Below are 19787 nucleotides of genomic sequence, written 5' to 3'. Positions count from 1 at the left end.
ATTTTGTTTTTGAGATGGAGTCTCAGTCTTATTGCCCAGGCTGGAGTGCAATGGCATGATCTCTGCTCACTGCAACCTCCGCCTCCCGGGTTCAAGTGATTCTCCTGCCTCAGCCTCCTGAGTAGTTGAAGTTACAAGTGCCCACCACCACACCCAGCTAATTTTTTTGTATGTTTAGGAGAGACGGGGTTTCACCATGTTGGACAGACTGGTCCCAAACTCAGGTGATCCGCCCGCCTTGGCGGATCTAATGCTGGGATTACAGGCGTGAGCCATGGCGCCCAACCTGTTGATTTATTTTTTAACTTTTTCATCTCCCTGTGGAGTCTCTTTTTTTTTTTTTTTTTTTTTTTTTTTTTTTGAGACCGAGTCTCGCTCTGTCGCCCAGGCTGGAGTGCAGTGGCCGGATCTCAGCTCACTGCAAGCTCTGCCTCCCGGGTTCACGCCATTCTCCTGCCTCAGCCTCCCGAGTAGCTGGGACTACAGGCGCCGGCCACCTCGCCCGGCTAGTTCTTTTGTATTTTTTTAGTAGAGACGGGGTTTCACCGTGTTAGCCAGGATGGTCTCGATCTCCTGACCTCGTGATCCACCCGTCTCGGCCTCCCAAAGTGCTGGGATTACAGGCTTGAGCCACCGCGCCCGGCCAGGAGTCTCTTTTCAAATGTATTTTCCTGTTCCTCTGTTTTGAGGTCTGACATTTGTTGCCTGGAAGCTGCAGCATGGCCCTTGGGGACACTCTGCACAGCTTGGGGCCTCTGAATCCCGTTGTGCCCTAGTCCTGGGCCCTGTTTCTTCTTCTCCTGAGGCCACACATCTGGCCATCATCCTGTTATCTAGCTGTGGCCCAGGTAGCTTCCCAACTGCCTGGAGGAGTGGCCCGAGCCTCTGCTGCCTGACAGCCCTGGGCTCACTGCCCTGCAGCCCCACCAGCAATAATGAGGACCTGGAGTAGAGCTGTGGGGGATGGCCCCGCAGCAACCTGTTGTCCCCTGAGGTCGTGGTGCCTCTTGCTCTGGGCCCTGGATTCTCTGGATCCTGCAACATTCACCACTCATGCTTCTGCTATGCTTTCCGGTGTCTTCACTCCTCCTTTTGTCTCTGCCTTGCCTGTTCAGTGGATGCAAATGCCTGTCCTCAGTTTTCTGTCTTTAACTGGCAGTTCTGTTTATATCCACATGGTTCTCCTCTCAGGCCACCAGGGAAGTGACACCTGCAGTGGTCTGCAGCTGAGCCCATTGGTTAGGGAGATGGGCTCTAGGTGTCACTGGCTGACAGAATGGCCATGGCCCTGGACTTCAGTCTCCCTGCAGGGCCTGGAGCGGCACTAGGCTCCCCTGAGATGCACAACCCCTGGGAGTTGAACAGTTGGGTCAGAGAGGATACCCGTAAGCTGCAGGGTGGCTGGCGGGGGTGGGGGGTTCCACTTGCCCAGATCACATGGAGTGGGAGAAGGAGCATGCACCGGGGTGTTTCTTCCCTTCTTCCCCAGCTGCATCACCTGGTCATGCTGGTGGCTGCTTTGCCGCCCTCCAGATCCTGCTGTGACCTGGCTTCCAGGAAGGCTGTCTCATCCTAGGCCAGGGCCCTCCATTCTCTTCTGCATTTTGGACAGTTTCTGCAGTGAGCGTTCTGAACAGGATGAACAGCTATCTTTAAAAGCAGGGTCCAGCACCCTAGTGTGTGTCCCTGGTCTCTCTGGTAGCAGGCACCTGCACAAAGTGACCCTCCTCTGGGCTCAGGGGGAGAGTGGGGAAGTCCTCCTTTGGGTGAAGCTGGGGGCAGGATGGGCTCAGGCCCAGGCTCCTGTGACCCCTTGGCCCTGCTCTGGATTTGGGAGCAGGGGGGTCCCTTCCTTGAGGCATCTCCACCGGGCCCCTATGTAGATACAGGCCTGGAGTCCTGCCTCTCCTTCGCAGGAAGCTGTGCCAGCCACAGAGCACCGGCAGCCTCCTTGGAGACCCTGCTGCCTCCAGCCCCCCAGGCGAGCGTGGGCGCTCGGCTTCACCCCCACAGGTAAATGGGGCAGGCCTGGGGTGGCTGTCCCGAGCACCTGCAGGGCACCCTGTGTTGCGTCAGTAACCTTTGTCACCTTCCTCACCAGCTCCTTGGAGCATGAGCTGCTCCGAGTTGAGCCGTCTCCCTCCGCCCAGGGACCAAGGGGGAAGCTGTCGGGTTGGGGTTGGGGGCAGATTCCTGCCATTGTGGCTGCAGCACCCCAGTGTCACAGTGCAGAACCTGGGACAGGGGGCAGCTCCCTGATGTGGGGTTGCCCCTGGACCTCCTGCTCCTGTGTCACAGCTATCGCTGGGGAAGCATGCTGAGCACAGCAACGCTTTAGACCAGTCCCCAGGGGTGGCCCACTCACACGCTGGGCCCTGCCCTCCCCCTGCATCTATCCCAGCAGGCTGATGGGCCCCAGCTGAGGCCACCCTGAGCAGTACCTGGGACCTGACTTGGTGCCCGGGCGCCCCCGTGTGGCCAGTGTGGGCCTTGCAGGCGGCACTGGGTTTTCTGGCTGGGCCAGGGGATTGCCTGTTGCTGCCCAGCCGCTCTGTGCTCCCCTCTAAAATGGTCTCTGTTCCTCTCCAGAAACGGCCACAGCCTCCTGATTTCATCGACCCCCTAGCCAACAAGAAACCCCGGATATCGCACTTCACTCAGAGAGCTCAACCTGCCATCAATGGGAAGCTGGGCATGCCCGATGGCCGTGAGGCCCTGCTGCCCACCCCGGGCCCACCAGCCAGCACGGACACCCTCAGCTCCAGCACTCACCTGCCCCCGCGGCTGGAGCCCCCAAGGGTCCATGACCCCCTGGCCGATGTCAGCAATGACCTGGGCCACAGCGGCCGGGACTGTGAGCATGGAGAGGTGGCTGCCCCAGCCCCTACTGCGCGCCTCGGCCTGCCCCTGCTGATGGACTGTGCCCAGCCCAGCAGGCCCCACAGCAGCCCCTCGCGCAGCAAGCCCAAGAAGAAGTCCAAGAAGCACAAAGACAAGGAGAGAGCGTCTGAGGACAGGCCCCGGGCCCAGCCTCCAGACTGTGCACCTGCCACCCATGCCACCCTCGGAGCCCCAGCAGACGCCCCAGGTAGGTGCCCAGGCAGGAGGGCGCTGCTGGGACTGCAAGTACTGGCCCCACACCTGCCTCACCTTCATGGGGTGTCAAGGGGGCTCACGCTGTAGAAGCTGGGAGAGGGAGCCCTGTTGCCCCAGGCCCTGTCAGATTCGCCCTGTGTGCCCGGCACCTGGCACCCTATGTTCCTGCATCTGGTCCTCTCCCTGCCCATCTGGAGTGCCCGGTGTCACTTGCAGTCACTGTGCCAGGCCAACACTGGGGGCCGGAGGCCCAGAGCCTTGTGGGGAACTGAGGCCACGGAAGGGGCTAACATGCGGAGAGGAATGGGGCCCAGGCCCCAGCTCTGAATGCAGGGAAGCCCCAGGAACCAGGGACATGCTGAGGTCTGCTGGGGTTCAGGGAAGGCAGTAGGGGCCCAGGCAAGCCAGCCCTATTCAGGGAGAAGCAGTGCAGGTGCGGATAGGCAGATCCTGGTGGGAGAGGGATAGCACCTGGACCTCCGTAGGCCCCGTACGACTGTTGTAGAGTGTAGGTTTCTGCTGTGGGGACAGGGCCTGGCAGGCTGGAGTTGGGGAGCCAGGAGACCTGGGCAGCTCCGAGCCCACAGCCCAGGCACCTGAACCGAGCAGCAGTAGCACCCGCCCAGCACCATGGCCATGAGCCTGTGCAGCTGTTTGTTTACAGGAACCAGCAGAAGCAGCGGCCAGCGTGCAGTGGCTGTTCTACCGCCATGTGTGGCGGGGGCTGCAGTGGTCCCATGTGGTGATGGCGGCCAGTTGCAGATAGCCACCTCACTCTCAGCGCCGGCTGGCCCAGGGCAGCCCAGGTGGTGTCACCTGTTGTGTTTTTGGGTTGTGTCTCTGGGGAGGAGGCTGAGTCAGGGGCATTCCTGGGATGAGGATGGGAGCCCTTCTTCCATTATAGTTTTGCATTGCTCAGAGGGCCATGCCCCGTCCCCCGCTGTGGCTGGAGAGCAGGTCCTCACAACTGTGGCTGGGTCTTACTGGATAGGAAGGACGACTTTTGGGGTTGGGTCAGCCCTGCCTCGTGCTGGGCTTCCCACCTCCCATGGGACTGCATGTGGAGGCCGAAGGGGAGAAGGTGGCCTCACTCCCTGGGCAGGCTCTCTGACCAGGGCCATGCTTAGGGCAGGACTCCTGATTCCCAGGACACACCCACACCCCACAGCCAGACCTGGGCCAGGATCTGTCTCAAATGGCCCAGGTCCAGGGTCCACAGACCACTCTGGGCTGTGTCCCTTCCTTGGATACCCAGTGCCTAGGTGCCAAGACAGGCCTGGGGACTCAAGGTGGTTTCCTGTCTGGCCTGGTGCATGTCGGCCCCTAGGCAGCTCATCCCTGGCCTAGGTGCTGTCATCTCTACCACAGGTGAGAAAGTGCAAACCAGGGGTAGATGTCCCAAGCACCAAGAAAAGGACAGTAGAGTCACCAGAAGCTGAGCCTGGTGCTGGTGGTCCATGTTACCCAGGGTCCCAAAGGTGGTACATGTGGCTGTGCCCCTGCCCGGGACAAGCAAGTAGAGAGATGTGGGCTGTGAAGGGACAGATAGGGAGAGGAACTGCTGTGGGGGTGTTCCCTGGGGCCCCAAAGCAGGGACCAGCTTGGCTGGCCCCACACAGCCAGAGTTGAGCGGGAGTGGGGGCCGCTGAGGTTTGCCAAGGGCTGGACTTTGAAGGGCCCACTGGTACCAGGTTGAGCTGACCCTGAGCCTTGATTTCCCCATTTGTCATCCTAGCTGGTGAAGATCTTGGGGCCTGTCAAATGCGGTGATGTTGACCAGCCTGACACATGGCAGTTACCTGTCCTAGAATACCCACAGAGGCCACTCTGGCGGGAGCATGGGCTTGGCTTTCCCAGCTGTGCCTTGCCTGTCACTTCCTTCTGGCCTGGACCAGGGTCAGATTCATTCAATACATGCCCAATGGGTTGCAGCCCTGGGAAGGCCACAGCCTTTTAAAGACAACCCAGGTGGGGGTGGTGGCGATATTGAAGGCAGTGCCTGACCCAGAGTTGGGACTGTTAAAAACTTTGTGGGGAGTGAGCTTTGTCCACTTCTGGGAATTTGGCAGCAGAGAAGCTGCTGTGGTCAGCCCAGGTGTTACACTGAGAGAGAGGGCTCAGCAAACTGGAGATCGCAGACTCCTGCTCTCCCAGGGGATAGTGCAGAGGGCCCCTGAAAATGTGCACGAGGGCCAGGCACAGTGGCTCTGCCTGTAATCCCAGCATGTTGAGAGGCCAAGTCAAGAGGATCACTTAAGTCCAGGAGTTCAAGACCAGCCTGGGCAATATAGGAGAGCCTCTTCATCTCTACTAAAAAGTAAAAAAAAAAAAATTCACCAGCTGTGGTGGTTCACACCTATAATCCCAGGCTTTGGAAGGCCAATTCAGGAGGACTGCTTGAGGTCAGGAGTTTGAGACCAGCCTGGGCAACACAGTTGGACCCCATCTCTACAAAAAATGTTTTTAATTAGCTGGGCATGGTGGCATATGCCTATAGTCCCACCTATTTGGGAGGCTGAGGCAAGAGGATCACTTGAGCCCAGGAGTTCAAGGTTGTAGTAAGCCATGATCGCACCATTGCAACTCCAACCTGGGTGGCAGAGCAAGACCCTGTCTCTAAAAAAAAAAAAAAAAAAAAAAGTGTACTGAGGATACATCTGAAATTGGTAAAATCATTTCTGTATTGGAAAGAAAGTCACTGCAAGAAGGCCTAGGAAACGCACTAAATTGTAGTTGTGATCTGAGGGGATGAGGCGACTGTGGTCCTAGGTGATGGGCACTTCAGTCCTCCTGCCCTTCCTCCCTGATTGCCAAACCCTCAGGGGTGTTGTCATATGTGGCCAGGGCACCCCACCACATGGCTGAGGAGCAGGACAGCTGCCTGGGGTCCCATCTAGCCATCAGCTGTGCAGCTTTGGGCAGGCCCCTGAAGGGCTGAGCAGCATCATGGACGCTTTGCTCACGGATGGCCGATTGGGGTGGCCCATGGGCTCCTCTGGCTGGCCCTGTCCTGGAGCTGCCTTGTGGAGCCTGCAATTCAGTGTCTAGTGGAAAGGACGGGACGATCTGGGTGGGGTGCAGACCAAGGGCCTGGAACTTTGTCAGCAGCAAGAGATGCAGGCCCTGCTGGCCATCTTGTCTTTGTCCTGCCTGGCCAGAGACTGGGATGCCCCAGAGACTCAGGTCAGGCCAGGGGTCATTTGTTTTCAGCTTAGTGACCTTTGACATGCAGTCAGTAGAGGCAGCAAAGACCTGGCCTGGGGGAAGCTCTGACCGGTTGTGCAGGCTTTGGCCCTGCAGTTCCCTGACCTGTCTGCTGTTTGCCAAGAATGTGACTGTGGTGATGCCTGGGCGCTCTGTGTCCTGCAGGGCTTTGCCCTGGACACGCAGGTGCACGTTGAACTCTGCTCGACACCTGGAGGGCATGTCCAGGTCCAGCAGCCCACAGTTGCCAGGTGCCAGGTGCTCAGCCCTTGCACCTGCCACACAGTCATCCCCTCTGCCATCCCTCCATGTCCCTCCAGCAGCAAAGCGTGCACTTTTGACGCATGTCCCCATCCTGGCGTGCTTCCTGCAGACCGGTGCCATGGGTGCAGACTCAGGAGGTATGTGTTTGTTCTCGTAGGTGTAAACGGAAGCTGCAGCGTTTCCAGTGTTCCCACATCCACGTCGGAGACGCCCGACTACTTGCTGTGAGTGTTTGTCCGGGCCCTGCAGGCCAGTCCTCCCTTTTCTGGGTTCAGACCCCCTCCCCCAGCACTGCAGGTTATCAGAGGCAGAAAGCCACTGCAAGTCTGAGTATGTGAATTCCAAACATAGCAGCCTTTTCTGGGCCAGGCCCCCTCATAAGCCAGGGGATCACCTGAGAGGCCAGGCCGCCGGCAGAGCCAGGATAGCCGCTGCCTGGGTGGAGCTGGGTCCTTCCAGCCTCCACTTAGTGGCCCCTCTCTCCTATCTCAGGAAGTACGCAGCCATCTCCTCTTCGGAGCAGCGCCAGAGCTACAAGAATGACTTCAACGCCGAGTACAGCGAGTACCGCGACCTGCACGCCCGCATTGAGCGCATCACGCGGCGGTTCACGCAGCTTGACGCCCAGCTCCGGCAGCTCTCTCAGGGCTCCGAGGAGTATGAGGTAGAGCCTCCCCGCTGTCTGCTGTGCCCCGGCTCTGGCAGGAGCCAGGGCCCATTTGGGCGCGTACCATCGCCACCACGAGCCTACTGGCCTGCTTGGTGGCCCCAGAGTCTGGCCCTTCCCCAGGCAGCACTTCTCCCCCTGGTGCACTCCATGCGGCAATTCCATGGTTCTGGCCTGGCCCTGGGGCCCTGTTGTGGGAGTCCTTGAAGGCAGCCCAGCTTGTCAGCCTCCTTTGCAGTGGGGACAGCTGTGACCCACCTCCTTGGGTGGGGGCAATCCAGGGTACATGGATCCCCACACGTTTGAGCACCGGGGGTCCTCTCACAGCCCAGGACGCAGGGCTCTTGGTACCTGTGCCACACCTTCGGGAGACTCCGCAACTGAGCCCTGTCCAGCACCCTGGAGCCCATCCATGCTGCCACAACTGTAGCAGGGGGAGGTGACAGGTCCCTGTGTTTGTGGTCCCCTGGCTTGAGCTCACAGCTCCTTCAGCTGCCCTGTGTAGACAGAGTCTCCACCCTCAGCCACAGCCTTGGACACAGCCTCTCCACCTGCCACCTTTTGAAACTGGTGACCTGACTGCAGGGCTGGGCCCCGATTAAGCAGATGCCGGGGTATCTCCCGGCCAAAGCCCCTTTGGCTTCCGAAGAAGACGACTCATGATAGGGTTCTAGGGGCTGCAAGCCACGGCTTCTTGGGGCATCTCTCCCTCCCCTCCCTCTTTGCTGCATGCCCTGCCCAGCCCCCATCCCAGCCCCGCCACGACATGGATACTTCCTTGTATCACACCCCCATGACAGCGGTGCGCCACCTGCTCTTGCCTCCAAGGGACCCGGCAGCCTTTCCCTCATGCCCCATCCACTCTGGAGCTATATACGCTGCAGACCCATGGGGTGTGACTTGCCCCTGTACTTGAGGCTGCCCCACCTTCCCACCCCTCACCCTTCTCAGAGCACCTGGGACCACTCAATTTGAGTTTCCTGCAAGCGGGGATGCATTCTGTCATCTCAAAATTTTGTTTTTCTTCTAGACTACTCGAGGGCAGATTTTGCAGGAATATAGAAAAATCAAAAAGGTGAGTGTCTCTTGTGTTGGGATGGGCTCCAAGTGAGCCGTGGGAGCCGGAGGGAGGAGGGTGGGCCCGGGGCAACCTCCCTGCCTGCTACTTCTAAGGTGTGGGGGAAGAGCCTTTGGGTCTGAGGCCAAAGTTGCCCCGCCTCCCCCAGCCAAGTCTTCAGCTGTGGCATCCCGGCCCAGCCACACAAGCTGAGGAGGTGCGGGGAACCAACTCCCACTCTGCCCTTGGACCACAACCCTCCTTGCTGGGCACCAAGCCCAGGTTTTTGGTGGGGGGGGGTGGGCACTGGCCTGCTCACAGCGGGGAGCAGCACCCAGGGAGACTCTGTCCTGAGCATGACTGTGCTGTCCCGCAGACCAATACCAACTACAGCCAGGAGAAGCACCGCTGCGAGTACCTGCACAGCAAGCTGGCCCACATCAAGAGACTCATCGCCGAGTACGACCAGCGGCAGCTGCAGGCTTGGCCCTAGCTGCCCGCCCCGATGGCGGGGATCTGGGAGGGTGGGGGGAGCAAAAAGCCGGGAGAGAGGATTTATTTAAAAAAATAAACCCAAGGAAGATGCTCATCTGAGCCAGCACCGCCGGCTTTCAGGGCAGCCCCTGCAGACATCTCGCCCTGGCGGGTGGCTGCAAGCCCACCTCGGCCCTCCCTGCGCCTCCTGAGCAGTCCCTGCCTATGACGGGCTCCCCAGAAGCCCACTGCCTCCTCCCTGGCTGCAGCCCCCCGGGTTCAGCCTCCTCTCTCGCCAGAAGACTCCTAGGCCCTCAGGGCGGCGCGCCTGCCTTTTCTAGTTTTATACAAAGACAGCCACTTTTAGCTACTGCTAATGAGACTTGAGTCTATTTTTGTACAAAAGAGAAGCAAAATCTTTTTTCTAAACCTGTGCCTCCCTCTCCTCGGACACCCAGGGTCTAGCCGCTGCCCTGGGTCCTGCCTGCAGTATTACAGAGGCCGTCGAAAGGTGCAGCCGCGTTCTGAGGGCGCGGGGACTGGGCACGTGGCCTCTGCTAGTCTCTGGCTCTATGTTTAGGCACCCCCGTCCCCAGCCTCTCCTCCTCGGGCAGGGTCTCTGCTCCAGCAAGCAAATGGGGTGGCCTGGGTGGCTATTTTGAGAACTCCAGCTGGTGTCCCCAGGCAGCTGCTCAGAGCCAAGGGGGCAGAGGGCTTTTGGCGCCCCCAGGCCTGCCCTGTTATTTGAGGCCCTCAGCTGTCGGGGGCCACTGTGTTTCTGTGCTCCAAGTTGAGACTCGGCTGCAGCGGCGTCAGATTTTACTTTGCGATGTCCTCGGTTTCCCATTTGCTGCTGCTGCTCATTCCACACTGTTGAGACCTTGTAGTCTCGATGCTGCTGGCCTCCCTCCGTCCCTCTGTCCACTTGTGGGTCCTGGGGTCGTTTTAGCAGAGCCACCGCCAAGGTTTGCACTCAGGGAGGGGCTGATGGAGGGCTGGGTGCCTTGGGGTCAGGGAGGCCCCAGGGACCCGTGGGCAGAGCTGGGGAGCCAGGAGGATGGGTCCGCCTGCTCTGGGGGTGCAGGCTGTGCAGACACCCCAATTGCTGCTTTGTTGCTGTGCCTACTCTAGCGTCCCCCAAAGCATCGGGGGGCCACGCAAGTGTGCGTGTGTGTGCGTGTGTGGGGACCCCCCAGGGCATGGTGGGGTCTGAGGCGTGTGTTCCCATTTAGGGCTGAATGAAGCCATGACTTGGGAAGGTGGTGGTGGGGGTGGCTGTGACTCAGGGCCCAGGGATCACATGGGGGTCACTGCTGCCATCAGCAGTCAGGCAGGGAGAGCAGAAATGCAAAAATACAGATGTGTCTATTTTTCTAAACTGGGGGGTGGAGGGGTGCCTCCTGATAGCTTCCAAAAAGCTGACCATGGAGGGCCCACAGTGCATCACACCCCTGCCCAAGAGTCTCTCTCCTTTGGGATCCCCGGGTTCCCAGAGCTCCGAGGAAACTGATCCTTCATGTTTCAATAGCTGTTGTTTTTCTCTTCTGCGCCGGCCAGGGAAGGGCCGAGCAGGCTCCAGGGGGCCTCCAGGGTCAGCTGGACCCCGCTGTGTTGCCCGCAGCCAGCCCTGCAGACATGAGTGAGGTGGGATAATTTCAGGAGGTCCCAGCCTGGGACTGCCTACCCCTCTGCCCTGGGAACCAGTCCAAGGGGCTGTCAGTTGAATTTGCCTTTTTGTTGTTGTTGTTTTTGTTGTTTATTTGTTCTCCTTTTAAGGAATTATGAAGCTAAGAAAAGTTTTGTGTTTTGGGGGTTGGTGGACAAAGTTCTAGCTGATTAAATATGGTCTAACTTATTGATACTATTTTTTTTCTTTTAATGTTGTACTGTGGAGAAAAACTATTTTGAGCCATGGGGTTGGTGTTTACAAGAACTTTCCACTTTTGCCAAAATGTTACAATTGAAAGGCATCTGCGTCTTCAGTTTCCTAATATTTTCTTAAAAGATCTAGTGTCCTTTTTGTACACTAAACAGGTGAATGCTGACTTTTTTCATTCTCCAATAAATTTCACTGAACTGAACCCGGCAGCCCATTCTGCCTGGCTGGTGTGTGTGTGGTGTGTGGTGTGTGTGGTGTGTGGGTGCTGGTGTATCTGTGTTTGTGGTGTATGGTGTGTGTGTGTGTGGTGTGTGTGGATGTGTAGTATATCTGTGTCGGTGTGTGTTGGGTGTGATGTGTGGGTGTGTAGTGTGTGGTTAGGGTGTGTTGGATGTGTGTGTTGTGTGGGTGTGTTGGGTTGTGGGGTATCTGTGAGGGTATGTGGGTGTGTTAGGGTGTGGGTTCTGTGTTGGTGTGTGTGGTTTATCTGGGGATGTTAGGGTGTGGGTGTTTGTGGGTGTTGTGTGGGTGTGTTGGTGTGGGTGTAGTGTATCTGGGTGCGTGGTGTTAGGGTGTGGTGTATCTGGACGTGTGTGTTAGGGTGTGGGTGTGTGGGTGTCGTGTATGTGGGGTGTGAGGGTGTGGGGGTGTTGGGGTGTGGTGTGGGTGTGTGGTGTAAGGGTGTGGGTGTGTGATGTATGTGGTGTGTGCTAGGGTGTTGGTGTGTGTGGTGTGTGTTGGATGTGGTGTGGAGTGTGGTATGTGATGGAGGTATGTGGTGTGTATGTGGTGTTGGGTGTGGGTGTGGTGTGTTGGGGATGTGTGTGTGGTGTGTGAGGGTGTGGTGTGTTGGGGTGTGGGTGTGTTGGGGTATGGTGTGTGGTGTATCTGTGTGTGTGGTATGAGGGTGTGGTATGAGGCTGTGGTGTGGGGGTGTGGTGTGGGTGGTGTGTTTGGTGTGTTGGGGATGTGTGTGTTGGGGTGGTGTGTGGTGTGTGCTGGGGTGTGAGTGTGTGGTGTATGTGGTGTGTGTTGGGGCAGTGTGTGGTGTATGTGGTGTGTGGTGTGTGGTGGGGGTGTGGTGTGTTGGTGTATGGGTGTGATGTATCGGTGTGTGGTATGAGGGTGTGGAAGTGTGGTGTGTGTTGGGGTGTGCGGTGTGTGGTGTGTGTTGGGTATGTGGTGTGTGTTGGGGTGTGTAGGTGTGTGAGGTGTATAGGTGTGTGGTGTGTGTTGGGGCGGTGTGTGGTGTGTTGGGCTGTGGGTGTGGTGAGTGTAGGTGTGTGGTGTGCGTGTTGGTGTGTGCATGTTGGTATGTGCGTGTGGGTGTGTGGTGTGTGCTAGGGATGTGTGTGGTGTGTGCTAGGGATGTGTGTGGTGTGGGGATGTGTGTGTTGGGGTGTGTGGCGTGTTGATATAGGTGTGTATCTGGGTGTGGGGGTATGTGTGTGTGGTGTGTTGGGGTGTGTGTTGGGGTGGTGTATGGTGTGTATTGGGATGTGTGGGTGTGGTGTGAGAGTGTTGGTGTGTGTGTTGGGATGTGTGGTGTGTGTGGGTGTGATGTGTGTGGAAGGTGGGGTGTGTGTGTTGGGTGTGGGTGTGCGGTGTGGGTGTGTGGTATGTGGTGTGGGTGTGGTGGGTGTGTGTTGGGATGTGGGTGTGGGGTGTGGTGTGTGTTGGGGATGTGTGGTGTGTGTTGGGGATGTGTGGTGTGGGTGTGTGCTGTGAGTGGGTGTGGTGTGTTGAGGGTGTGTGGTGTGAGAGTGGGTGTGATGTTGGGGTGTGCAGTGTGGTGTGTTGGGGTGTGTAGGTGTGTGTGAGGGTGTGGTGTGTGTTGGGGGTGTGTGTTGGGGTGTGGTGTGTGTTGGGGTGTGTGTGTGGTGTGCGGGTGTATCACAGCCTGGTTTCTGTGGTGGCTGTCCCTGTCCAGTGGTTGGGGGTGGGCTGGCATTGGGAGGTGATGTGGCCTGGAGCCGCCATACTGAGGAGGGGTTGTTCAGGGGCTCTGGCTGGGACCAGATGAGAAGGCAAAGTTTGCAGCCTACCTGAGCCGTTGCCCGAGAAAGGACCAAATCAGAGGGCCCTGTAGGTGATGGGGGGGAGCAGCCATAGCGGGTGTATGAGCAGAGCAGTACCCTCTGGTAGGGTGGGCTTAACCCAGCATTGGGATTCCTTGGCCCCCTGTGGCATCAAAGCTACAGGAGAGGGGCTGGGGATGGGGGAAACCAGATGTGACTGTCTTCCTTTGATGAAAACAGCAGCAGGTAACGGTAATATTTTATTACCTGTTCTTTCCACACTGGGGCAGGGGCATCCCCTGTGCCACTAGTGGGGATGGGTATAAGACCTGGTGGGAGCGGCGGCGGTGCATGTGGAACTGGAGCCAGGGGCCATGGAGAACATAACGCTCATCCTGCCGGCCAAGGGCAAGAGGGGGTGCATTTAATAAGAGAGAACACGGAAGAATAGGACCATGGGCAAAGGTCCTGGGCCTGCAGCTGTGGGGCCTGGTCTCCCTGCCGGTCCGCGGCCTTGGCCTATGTTCTAAGGCCACCCAGGAGTCTGAGGGGCGCGGGAGGGGAAGTCATGCAACCCAGCGGGGCAGCATGTACCCTGCTCCCAGCATAGCCTGGCCATGCTGTTCTCCCAGGATAACATCTCTGTCCCCACATCCCAGGGCCAACATCAACCTCCTCCAGCCCACGGTCCTGCCTCCCCTGGCCCTTCAGCACCAGCCCTGAGCCAACAGCCCAGCAATACTCTGGCCATCACCCCCACAGCCCACAGAGGCCACAGTCAGTCTCTTGATCTTCCTCAGCCATGGATGCCATCAGTCCAGTGCCCCGGGTATCCAGGAGAGCCTTCCAACCCTCATGACCTGGGCATCATGGTGGAGAGGGGCTCAGGCCTGCTAACCCCTCTCCTGCCACCTGCCAGGGGCCCCAATTGTCCTCTTTCCACTGGCACCCCTGTTCCTGCAGCCCCCTCCTGTACCAAGCTCCACCTGGGCTCTGCAACACAGCAGTGACTGAGAGAGCCTCATCCCTGCCTTCAGGGAGCCCAGTTTGCTGGGGGATGGCAGTGCATCTCACCACCCACTTCAGCACAGCCAGGCCTGACTGGAGGGGCCAAATCCCCTCCCTCAGCCTTGTCAACTGCTGGGAGTGGAAGCAGCCCAGCCTCTATGCCAAATCCCTCCAGCTGCCCCATGCCAGCTCCCATCCTCCGGCACCCCCGACAGGTGGCCCTGTGAACACAGGGGCTCCCCGGGGCTGGCTTTTGGGACCTTCCTTCCTCATGTCTCTCAACTACACAGGTTCCTGAATTGCCTGTTTCCTCGAGGCACAAGATTCCCCGATTCTCTGATCCTCCAATACCTACAGGATGTCCAACAGTTCCATTCCCAGAAATGGTATCGGACTCCACAAGTTATGGGGGTCAGTCCCACAGGGCTGCACCCATGTCAGATGCCACCCATACTTCTGGCAAGCAGGCTAATAAATTGGGAGTTCCCACCACCCCCACTTCAGGTTTGATAATTTGCTAGAACAGCTCACAGAACTCCAGAAAATGCTCACAGTTAAATGGAGGAGGCGCACAGGGCAAGGTATGGGGCGGGCCATGAGGCTTCCATGCCTTTTCCAGGCGTGCCACCCTCCCAGCGCCTCCATATTGTCCCCTAAACCCCATTATTATTATTTTATTTTATTTATTTATTTATTTATTTTTGAGACAGGGTCTTACTCTGTTGACCAGGCTGGAGTGCAGTGGTACAATCACGGCTCACTGCAACCCACACCCCCCTGAGCTCAGGTGATCCTCCCACCTCAGCCTCCCACACAGCTGGGACTACAGGCATGCGCCAAGCCAGGCTACTTTTCTTTGTTGTTTGTATTGAGATGGTGTTTCCCCGTGTTGCCCAGGCTGGTCTCAAACTCCTGGGCTCAAGTGATCCATCCTCTTTGGCCTCCCAAAGTGCTAGGATTACAGGCATGAGCCACCGTGCCTGGCCGACTGCCTATGTTTTGGCTTAGGTTCTATGCAGAATGTGTATCAGTGTGAGGAAACACTTTGTAGATCTTAAAGGGAGCAGACTGGGTGGGGGAGAGGGGCCAGCCTGCCCAGACTTCCTGGGTTCTGGGTAGCATTCCTTCCTCCAGGGTATGGGCAGGACCCTCCTGGAATGACGGTCTTCAAGGGAGCAGGCAGAGTGACCTTTGCCGGCTTTGTGGCTTTTTTTTTTCTTTTTTTTAGGGGAGAAAGGCAACAGTTTCTCTGACCTGCCTTGGGGAAGAGGAATTCTGGTTTCTATGGTTTCCAGAGGAGAAAGGGGCTAGAGGTAGGAGGGCAGGAGAAGGTCGGAAAGACTCGATTCTGAGCTTTCCGATGCCCTGCTCAGGGCCAAGGCCTTGAGGGTGGCGGGGGCGGCGGGGGGAGGTTCTGTTTTCTGAGCCCCATCTCATTTGCATATATGTGATTGATTAAATCATTGGCCACTGGTGATTGAGCTCAATGTCTAACCAAGAACCAGGAACAACCAAATACTCTTTCACACTCCCTATCCCAGCCCTCAGCGTCTGCCCAAGACCCCAAACTGCCTCCCACGTAGCCAGTTTTTCATCTGCCCTGCCTGGGTGGCTCAGGTGGCTTAGCCTGTAGTCTTCTTTCAGTGAACTCCTCTTAACGTCTCAAAACCCTTGCCAGCAGCCCCCTCATCTGGGGAGCCTGTCTTGCAGGGGCCCTGCCTGTGAGTTCTCACCCACTGGGGACAGGGGTGTCCCAGTCCACTTCCAACTCCCTCAGACTGGGGCCCCTTCAGGGTAAGGCCTGGACCCAGAGTCTTAAGCCCTCATCCTCCAAGGTCAGGCCCTGTCTCTTGCAAATGTTCCCAACTATCCACCTTTTGGGCCAGTTCCAGTGGTGGAAACTTTCCGGCCTCCAGGCGCTTGTTTTGGAAAGTTCCTGGGGGAGCTGCCCCGGCCTGCCCGCTGGGTTCCCACGCTCTCTTATCAGCAAGCATGAGTGGGGCGCCCTGCTGTGCAGGCCTCATTCCTCCCCTGCCTGGGCCCTGCCCGCCTGTGCGTCCCCTCCCCTTCCCAGCGAACAACCTCCCCCTCCGGTCCACCCCTGCCAAGCCCTGCTGCAGGTGGGGAAACAGGCCAAACAGGCCCCATCCTTGTGAGCCCCGTGGGGACAGAGTAACTTTGTCCCCTCTGAGATGGATGGGAGCGGACATGGGGAGCCAGGGGATGGGACTGCCTGGTAGGTGCTGCTGCCCACGAAGGGGGAGTAGGTGGCAGCGTGGCTCCGAGGAGATTCTGGCTTTGAAGTTCTGGTCCTCTGCCTGTTTCCCCTGCAGTGTCTCTGACCCAGAACTCCTACCCCCCCCCAACCAGAGGTCCAGATTCCCTGCCCAGCTCCACTCCATGGCTTATGGCTGGGCTCGTGCCTCATTGTCCTCTTGTAAAGGGGGAATAGGCAGCCATGCGCCCCTGGGGGCTGCGGAGCGAGCGAGGTGAACCTATACGCGCCGCGCTCGTGGACGCCCGGCCACTTCCGCCAGACGAGGACCCGATGGCCACGATGGCTCTGCGTTGTCGGGCCTCGAACCGGGTCTCCAGACATTGGGCCCCTCCCCCCAAACGCGGGAGAGGCGGGGAAGGGGGCGGGGCGGGGGCGGGGCCGCAGCGCTTTTCTCCGGAGGTCGCGCGCCCGAGAGCCCGCGCTGTTAGCCACCGCTGCCTGAGTCGACTCTGCGCCGGTGAGTGCGGTTCGGGGCGGGGATGGCCTCCCTGGGCACCCAGGCTGGCTTGGCCCGGCCACTTAGAGTCCCCGCTGACCCCCCTGCTCACCCTTGGACTCCAGCCCGCCACGATGGAGGCCGCCGCCCAGTTCTTCGTCGAGAGCCCGGACGTGGTCTACGGCCCCGAGGCCATCGAGGCGCAATACGAGTACCGGACGACGCGCGTCAGCCGCGAGGGCGGCGTCCTCAAGGTGGACCAGGGGGTTGGGGAAGGGGGCATGCTAGGGAGAGCGGGGCGGCGCGGGGAGAAGGGCATGGGACCCGGGGTTCACTGCGCGGCCTGTCTTCAGGTGCACCCCATGTCCACGCGCTTCACCTTCCGGACCGCCCGGCAGGTGCCCCGGCTTGGGGTCATGCTTGTCGGCTGGGGCGGGAACAACGGCTCCACACTCACTGCCGCGGTGCTGGCCAACCGGCTGCGTCTGTCCTGGCCCACGCGCAGCGGCCGCAAGGTGGGGGCGGGAGGGGCGTGGTGGGCTGGGAGGCTTGGTGGGAGTCCTTGAGGGCGGGGGCGGGAGTCTGCAGGGGGCGGGGCTCTGCGGGACCGGGGGGCCCTAGGGGGCGGGGTTCTGCGGGGCGGGGGACTGCAGGGTCGAGAGACCTTCCGGGGGCTGGAGGCCTGCAGTGGGCTAGAGACCTGCAGGGGGCGAGGCTCTGAGGGGCGGGAGGGCTTGCAGAGGGCGGGGCCTGGCTGCAGGCGGACCCCGGGGAGGGGTTTCGCGAGGTAGCGGGGGCTCCTCGGGAGTCTTACAGGGGCGGAGCTTAAGGTGCCGGAGGTCTCGGGGAGGGGCCTGGGGGCAGCGGCTTCCGTCCTGGCTGGGAGCCCGGAACTGAAAAACGCCCGAAAGTGGGGCGGGGCTTGAGAGTCTAGGCGGGGCCCAGGCCGGGTCGCGGCCCCTTCGCCACGCCCCCCCGTCACCTCTCCGTGTCTGCTGCCCCCCCAGGAGGCCAACTACTACGGCTCGCTGACTCAGGCAGGCACCGTGAGCCTGGGCCTGGACGCCGAGGGCCAGGAGGTGTTCGTGCCCTTCAGCGCGCTGCTGCCCATGGTGGCGCCCAACGACCTCGTGTTCGATGGTGGGCGGAGCCCTGGGCCGGGGTGGGGCGGGATGGGAGATTGGGTCTGGAGGGGCCCAGGAACCGGGCAGGGCCGAGTGTGAGGATCCCCCCAGGCTGGGACATCTCGTCGCTGAACCTGGCTGAGGCGATGCGGCGCGCGAAGGTGCTGGATTGGGGGCTGCAGGAGCAACTGTGGCCGCACATGGAGGCCCTGCGGCCCCGGCCTTCTGTTTACATCCCCGAGTTCATCGCGGCCAACCAGAGCGCGCGCGCGGACAACCTCATCCCGGGCTCGCGCGCGCAGCAGGTGCTGTCCCATCCTGCATCCCTTGCTCCCTGCCACCTGTCCACTTGGTTCCCCCTTTTTGCCCCACCCCGCGAGTCCAGGCCCCATTTGACACTCGGGGAACTGAGTGACCCAGGCCTCTTGAGTCCGAGAGCATATACACCCGCTCCATCCTCCCCACACCCTCTTCATCCTCCCCACAGTTGGAGCAGATCCGCAGGGACATCCGAGACTTCCGGTCTAGCGCGGGGCTGGACAAAATCATCGTGCTGTGGACGGCGAACACGGAGCGCTTCTGTGAGGTGATTCCAGGCCTCAACGACACAGCCGAGAACCTACTACGCACCATTGAGGTGGGCGCACGCCCGGGTGGAGTGGGTCAGGCAGGGCCAGTCCCAAACACAGCTCTGTGCTGACTGCCCACCTTGCCCACAGCTTGGTCTGGAGGTGTCGCCCTCCACGCTCTTCGCCGTGGCCAGCATCCTAGAGGGCTGTGCCTTCCTCAATGGGTCCCCGCAGAACACCCTGGTGCCCGGAGCCCTTGAGCTCGCGTGGCAGCGCCGGGTTTTTGTGGGTGGAGATGACTTCAAGTCAGGCCAGACCAAAGTCAAGTCCGTGCTCGTGGACTTCCTCATTGGCTCCGGCCTCAAGGTGCGTGGGCCTAGGGGGCTGCTGAGTGCAGGAAGGGGGCCTGGGCCACGAGCACCTGGCTTGTGGGGCCACAGGGCCTGCAGCTGCTGGGGCGTCCCTTGAACCCACAGACCATGTCCATCGTGAGTTACAACCACCTGGGCAACAACGATGGGGAGAACCTGTCGGCGCCATTGCAGTTCCGCTCTAAGGAGGTGTCCAAAAGCAACGTGGTGGACGACATGGTGCAGAGCAACCCAGTGCTCTATGCGCCCGGCGAGGAGCCTGACCACTGCGTGCGTGGGGCGCGGGCGCGGGCGCTGGGTTGCCCGGCGAGGGGTGGTGGGAACCCGGGCAAACTCATGCTGCACTCCAGGTGGTCATCAAGTATGTGCCGTACGTGGGCGACAGCAAGCGCGCGCTGGATGAGTATACCTCGGAGCTGATGCTGGGCGGAACCAACACACTGGTGCTGCACAACACATGCGAGGTGCAGTGCCGCTTCAGGGGCTGCTGTGGGAGGCGGGGCTTGGCCACCACCCCCACCTCCTGACCCACCTGTCCCGCAGGACTCGCTGCTGGCCGCACCCATCATGCTGGACCTCGCGCTACTGACCGAACTGTGCCAGCGTGTGAGTTTCTGCACTGACGCTGACCCCGAGCCACAGACCTTCCACCCCGTGCTGTCCCTGCTCAGCTTCCTCTTCAAGGCGCCACTGGTGCCACCGGGCAGCCCGGTGGTCAATGCGCTTTTCCGCCAGCGCAGCTGCATCGAGAACATCCTCAGGTGCGCCCCAGCCTCCAGGTTCCCCATTCAGGGCCCAGATACCCCCTGGCTAAACTATGCACAGGGCTTGGGGGACTATAGGCGGTGTCTGGCTCTGCTAAGCTGTACGGCCTCTCCAGGGCCTGCGTGGGGCTCCCGCCACAGAACCACATGCTACTGGAGCATAAGATGGAGCGCCCAGGGCCCGTCCTCAAGCGAGTCGGACCCGTGGCTGCTGCCTGCCCTGTGTTGAACAAGAAAGGACCGGTACCCGCTGCCACCAACGGCTGCACTGGTGATGCCAACGGGCATCCGCAAGTGGAGGAACCCCAGATGCCCACCACCTGAGGCCCTGGTCACACAGCTTCCCAGCTGTTCCTCCCCGCTGCCCCCCAAGACCCCACCTTGCTAGGCCCCCACAAAGACAATAAAGGCGCTGCCACTCTTAGCCCTCCTTCCACCCGGGGTTCTTGGGGCCTGTGACCTGACTCTGCCTCCCTCTACTTTGACTCTGAGCACCCAGCTTCAGTCCCACTCCCTCTGCCCATGGTCATCACCCCAACTCCCAGGGAGAGCCCAGAACCTGGAGCCTCACTCTGCCC

At 59.8% G+C, this 19787-nt stretch overlaps 2 protein-coding genes across 2 annotated transcripts in view; both read left to right on the top strand.

The window, feature by feature from the left end:
- The window catches only part of LOC105486748 (elongation factor for RNA polymerase II), an 84836-nt gene extending 73986 nt beyond the window's left edge, over positions 1-10850 (top strand). Inside the window, exons 7-12 of the mRNA XM_011749833.3 lie at positions 1917-2013; positions 2590-3088; positions 6722-6788; positions 7057-7228; positions 8262-8306; positions 8665-10850. Of these exons, the coding sequence (XP_011748135.1) occupies positions 1917-2013; positions 2590-3088; positions 6722-6788; positions 7057-7228; positions 8262-8306; positions 8665-8781 (997 nt within the window). The 3' untranslated portion in view covers positions 8782-10850. The remainder of the gene's footprint in view (positions 1-1916; positions 2014-2589; positions 3089-6721; positions 6789-7056; positions 7229-8261; positions 8307-8664) is intronic.
- A 5468-nt stretch (positions 10851-16318) lies between these two features.
- Positions 16319-19645, top strand: LOC105486825 (inositol-3-phosphate synthase 1). The gene is made up of 11 exons (XM_011749967.3): positions 16319-16402; positions 16507-16635; positions 16735-16896; positions 17389-17521; positions 17617-17810; positions 17993-18142; positions 18225-18440; positions 18551-18715; positions 18796-18909; positions 18989-19206; positions 19326-19645. Exons 2-11 carry the CDS (start codon positions 16516-16518, stop codon positions 19531-19533), a joined length of 1680 nt encoding a protein of 559 aa, XP_011748269.1. The 5' UTR covers positions 16319-16402; positions 16507-16515; the 3' UTR covers positions 19534-19645.
- Positions 19646-19787: the final 142 nt, after the last annotated feature.

This window comes from Macaca nemestrina, chromosome 20, assembly GCF_043159975.1.
Source record: "Macaca nemestrina isolate mMacNem1 chromosome 20, mMacNem.hap1, whole genome shotgun sequence".
Classification (NCBI taxonomy): domain Eukaryota; kingdom Metazoa; phylum Chordata; class Mammalia; order Primates; family Cercopithecidae; genus Macaca; species Macaca nemestrina.
Note: the sequence above shows the minus strand (reverse complement) of the source record. Positions and strands in the feature narration are given on the sequence as shown.